Source organism: Olea europaea, unplaced genomic scaffold (genome assembly GCF_002742605.1).
Source record: "Olea europaea var. sylvestris unplaced genomic scaffold, O_europaea_v1 scaffold1783, whole genome shotgun sequence".
Lineage (NCBI taxonomy): Eukaryota > Viridiplantae > Streptophyta > Magnoliopsida > Lamiales > Oleaceae > Olea > Olea europaea.
The window spans coordinates 19,276-24,210 of NW_019235564.1; the positions used below are offsets into that span (position 1 = coordinate 19,276).

At 40.0% G+C, this 4,935-nt stretch overlaps 2 protein-coding genes across 2 annotated transcripts; both read right to left on the minus strand.

Moving 5' to 3' along the window:
* Window positions 1-1,423: 1,423 nt before the first annotated feature.
* Window positions 1,424-2,203, minus strand: LOC111378199. Its single transcript, XM_023001366.1, has 2 exons — window positions 1,760-2,203; window positions 1,424-1,674 (listed from the first exon to the last, which is right to left on the minus strand). Exons 1-2 carry the CDS (start codon window positions 1,963-1,965, stop codon window positions 1,482-1,484), a joined length of 399 nt encoding a protein of 132 aa, XP_022857134.1. The 5' UTR covers window positions 1,966-2,203; the 3' UTR covers window positions 1,424-1,481.
* An 813-nt stretch (window positions 2,204-3,016) lies between these two features.
* On the minus strand, window positions 3,017-4,257 carry LOC111378193. Its single transcript, XM_023001362.1, has 3 exons — window positions 3,868-4,257; window positions 3,425-3,739; window positions 3,017-3,328 (listed from the first exon to the last, which is right to left on the minus strand). The coding sequence occupies exons 1-3, from the start codon at window positions 4,255-4,257 to the stop codon at window positions 3,074-3,076; spliced, it is 960 nt and encodes a 319-aa protein (XP_022857130.1). The 3' UTR covers window positions 3,017-3,073.
* Window positions 4,258-4,935: the final 678 nt, after the last annotated feature.

The following is a 4,935-nucleotide window of genomic DNA, read 5'->3' on the forward strand; positions in this document are numbered from 1 at the left end:
TTGTGGAAGGCCTATTGAGAAGAGATTCAGACCAGCGTACGAGGAAAACATAACCGTCAAATGCGGTCGGTGTGGTGAAAGTGTTCACAATCGAAGAACATGCAGCAGCTTAGTTCCGTTGAGTCAAAGCAACAAGAATAAAGAGAGGAAGAGAGGAAGAGGATGAAGACTGGAAATACACATTGATATATTTTTTATAATTCCCTCATTTTTTCATTCATTGATTTTTTGTAAACGTAGGATGCACAACATTGGATGACACATATTAATGATCTGTGATCATTCTACAATAACATGTGACTAGTATGCAGTAACTCTGATCATTATTAATGACATGTGACCAAATGCAGTGACTTGTGACCAATATAAAATAATTTGTGACCAGAATGCAGTGACATGTGACCCCTGTGCAATCAACTGTGAATATATGAAATGATTTGTGACTAGATGTCAATGAGCTGTGACCAATGTGCAGAGACCTGTGACCATTTATCAAGACGAGTGACTAGGATGAAGTGACATACGATCAATATCCAATGACATGTGATAAATATGCGATAAACTGTGACCAACAAAAGATAACCAGTGACATATTGCAAAGACTCAGGAAAATGGAAGTGGTTCAGTTGCAATTAGCTGTGACAAAAGTATGAAATGATTTATGACAAATCTTCAATGACCTGTGACCAGATTGGATTGACTTGTGATAATTCTTCATGACCTGTAAACAATATACAATGACCTGTGACCAGGGTGCAGGGTGCAGTGACCTGTGACAATGGGAATTGACCTGTGACCAAATTACACAAACCAGTGACCTGTGAGCTGCAGATAATCCTAAAAACTGGTGATCTGTGATAATCCTAAAAACTGCAGGTAACCAGTGACCTGTGACCTGTGACCAGGGTGCAGTGACCTGTGACAATGGGAATTGACCCGTGACCAAATTACACAAACCAGTGACCTGTGGCCTGCAAATAATCCTAAAAACTGGTGACCTATGATAATCCTAAAAACTGTAGGTAACCAGTGACCTGTGACCAGGGTGCAGTGACCTGTGACAATGGGAATTGACCTGTGACCAAATTACACAAACCAGTGACCTGTGAACTGTAGATAATCCTAAAAACTGGTGACCTGTGATAATCCTAAAAACTGTAGGTAATCAGTGACCTGTGACCAGGGTGCAGTGACCTGTGACAATGAGAATTGACCTGTGACCAAATTACACTAATCAGTGACCTGTGAACTGTAGATAATCCTAAAAATTGGTGACCTGTGATAATCCTAAAAACTGCAGGTAACCATTAAATTTCGAGACTTTGTCCTCGATACGTTGTCAATATAGTAAAATATGATATATAGTGAAACTTTTTGATATAAACAGACAAAAGTAAGAACTGCGTTGTCATTACAAACGAATTTCAAAAACACGAGACAATGTTTCCATCTATTACAACATGTTACTTCTAATTGCACTATCACTCTAAAACAATGCTTTCCCCACCAGTAGGCTGCACAGGCTTTCTAGTCTTCCCGATTTCGCGATGTTTGAACAACAGTGAAACTACATCCAACTGAGCTCTCCCCGCATTAAACTTCATGGGCATGGATCCTATATCGTCATGTAGCATGTACTCCGCGTACTTGACCACATAAATGCCACAATCATGTCTAGGAACGCAAAAAATAGACCATTAGTTATAAAATCCAGCATGTTATAATATGTTTAACTGTTAGTGGAGGGAAAAAAACTTACCCATTTTTCTGTTGGGGAAGAGAGAAATCAAAATCCACATTCAACTCCATGGAATCTTTTTTCCATATTCCAACACATTTCATGAGATGCGGAAGCATGCTGACAAAGGGTTCAATTCCAATACGGACTTTGATATCATTGTATGTCTTCCTGGACGAATTCAATAAATGCAATGTATGTGCCTTTATGTCCAACACTCCAAGCATCCAATGTGCTTTGTTGGTAGGCAGAAGTGGGATAAACACAAGGTCGATTTCAGCCCATGGAGTGCTCAATGGAATTCATGCACCGGTAATATCGTCAATCAGTCTATCATCCGTGACAAGAACATTTGCATCATCCTTGAAACTAAGATATATGTGCTTGAGCTTGGCCTGGAATAACGAGTCCGTTGTGGTAGCTACAAACGTGAAATCTCTCGCACTTCTTGTTAGTTGACATATATAATAGAAGCACACGTCCATATGCTATAGAGATGAAAGTACAATAAACAATTTAGAAACCATATATACATCAGAAAACATGATGCAATAAGCTGTTAATTTGATGTGTGACTCGGCTAGAATGTGTGATCACTACAATCTGTAGTTAGTGACCACTCAATAACTGAACCCGGACGTAATAAAGACACGTGTGCTATACTGTTGCACCTGCAGATATGTGTTTTCCTGTGCAGCGCGGATTGTGACCTACTATTCGTGTGATTTGTGACTCAGGCATCAGCTGTGACCTACTGTTCGCGTGATCTGTGACCTACGCATCATCTGTGACCTACTGCTTGTGTGATCTGTGACCCATGCTCTATGTGACTAGTATACAAAAAACTCTGACTAATGTGACCTGTACTGTGACATACCCTTTAGAACTGTTACTTTTGTGTAGTAACTTACCGAACTAGTCAACGACACCTCCCTGGATACAAGTTCGTACCACCATGTCTTGTTTCCCACCCAGTACTGACCGATGGAAAAAGGTGGACGGATGACATCATCTTTATCATTGAACTTCTTCCTGCAAGCGAGAAGTAGGGATCATTATTTGGAACATTATGAAAATAGGACAACAATTTCATACTTGTTATGCGGTTTGTATCCTCTTTGAAACCAATTTTGAAAGTCAGCAACATCTGCATCTTGTACATTCTGATTGTAGTGTTCGAAGACCACTATGTTTCCTGAAGATTTCATTTGTTTCATTTTGTCGGCAACATAAGGGGACTGAAGTGCTTTAGCTGGCTTTGGAGCCCTCTTCACCGGCAATCCAGAACTTGGTGCAGCCTCAGGTGAGTGCTGCATTTTTAATATGTGACATGCATTAATCAACAAAAATACATAGATTTTTTGATACCTCTTGTGCAAAACATTCCGTGTCCTTCAAAACATCGGATATGACCGATTCCACTTGCACTTCAACTTCCTTAGATGTTTTTGCAACAATCTGGCTTAGTTGTGTGAATCCAAGACCGAGATCAAAGGATGGAGGTTCAATAGAACATGGAAATTCAACTGCACACACAGAGTCAACCTTCACTTTGCCTTTCGAATCAACACTTCGTTCGACTTTTGCAGCCTAAAAATCAGAGCAAAAATGCATTTGATGAGAAGTGTATATCAAACGGTTTGTGGTAACAGACAAATAAGAGGCAGTCACAGTTGGGGTACTGACTTCGCATGTTGGTCCAGATCCTACAACAATTTCTGGTCCTGCGTTCTCTCTGAATTTTTTCATAATTTCTTCCATTGAACTAGATATCAATGTAGTCACAGAATCAGACATACACTGCATGCGTGCTTTGATGTCCAACATGTCAGTACGAATTTCACCTTGCATATGAACTAGCAGCTTCAGTTTCCTTTGCTGATCAGACTTTAAAGATGACACTTGTGACTGCATTGACTTGAGATGTTTGCTTAGCAACCGATTCTCAGACTGTAGATCAGATATCTGCCCTTTGAAATAATTCCTCAATTCGTCGACCACCTGCATCACATGAATACCTATAATCAGTAAACTTATGATGATGAAATATAACATTGATCTGTGATCAGCAATGAAATGTGTATTAGTATGTGACCTAATCACTGAAACCCGTGACCTGAATATGTGACCTGAATTTTTATGTGACCAAATGGACTCGTGACATGATAGATGAAATTGGAAGAGCTTATATCTTTTGACGGCATATCCTCTGAATCAGTGGTGTCATCTAACTTACGCTCCCCACTTGGAGAATTTTCATGGATTGATGTCCCCTTCCAACTGGGTGGTGCATCAACAAAGTTATCATCATCAATGGGGAGATCAGAGTGATCCAATCGTCCATCAGTTATCAAAAGCATGGGAGTAGATTGTTTCATTCCTGAATTACTTGGTTTTGTACTAGTCCCAGCACGATGATCTGATCGGTGTATGCTACCACCCTTTCTCTTCTCCCCATGTGACCGATCGGGTAGGATAGGTTTCTTATACTGCACTTGACTCATGTATGGCATTGCCATTTCAGCTGGTGGGGGGTCCAGGTCACATATTTCCAATTGCCATTCATATCACAACAAAAAGTACAATGTCAATAACCAAAAATTATGTATAAACAAATGGATATAGTTTTGCACATCACACATATTCAATTTGTTTCCATTAATTGTGATATAACAAGGGCAAATGGCGTCGTGAAAATGTCTGTGACCTAGTATGAAATGATCCGTGACATAATGAGTAAATCTGTGACTTCGAGAATGCAATTTGTGACTTGACGAAATATACTTGTGACCTAAGAAATATGATCTGGAACATGAAAAAAATGTGCCAGTTTAATATTTTGAAACCAGTACTGCTGCATCGGTGGTCACTTACGTTCGGATTGGAGAAGCATTCAAGTCCCTCAAGCTTCACAGCCGAAGGGTGATCATTAGCCGTTAGTTCATTATCCTGGGGTACACTCTGAAAATCCTTCTCGTCGTGTATCCATCGAGACTGGGAATTATCTTGTAAATCCACACTTGAAAGGCTACAAGCAAGCCTCTGAGTCTGTAATGTGTTGATATCTTACTCAACCCCTCCCTCAATGAATTTACTAGTTTGTCGAACAGCGACTTACCCCATGGAAACACATTCATCGCACTAAAATCTTCAACTAGTACAAGTAAGAAGTGATCCACAGCCTTCTTGTAGTCTCT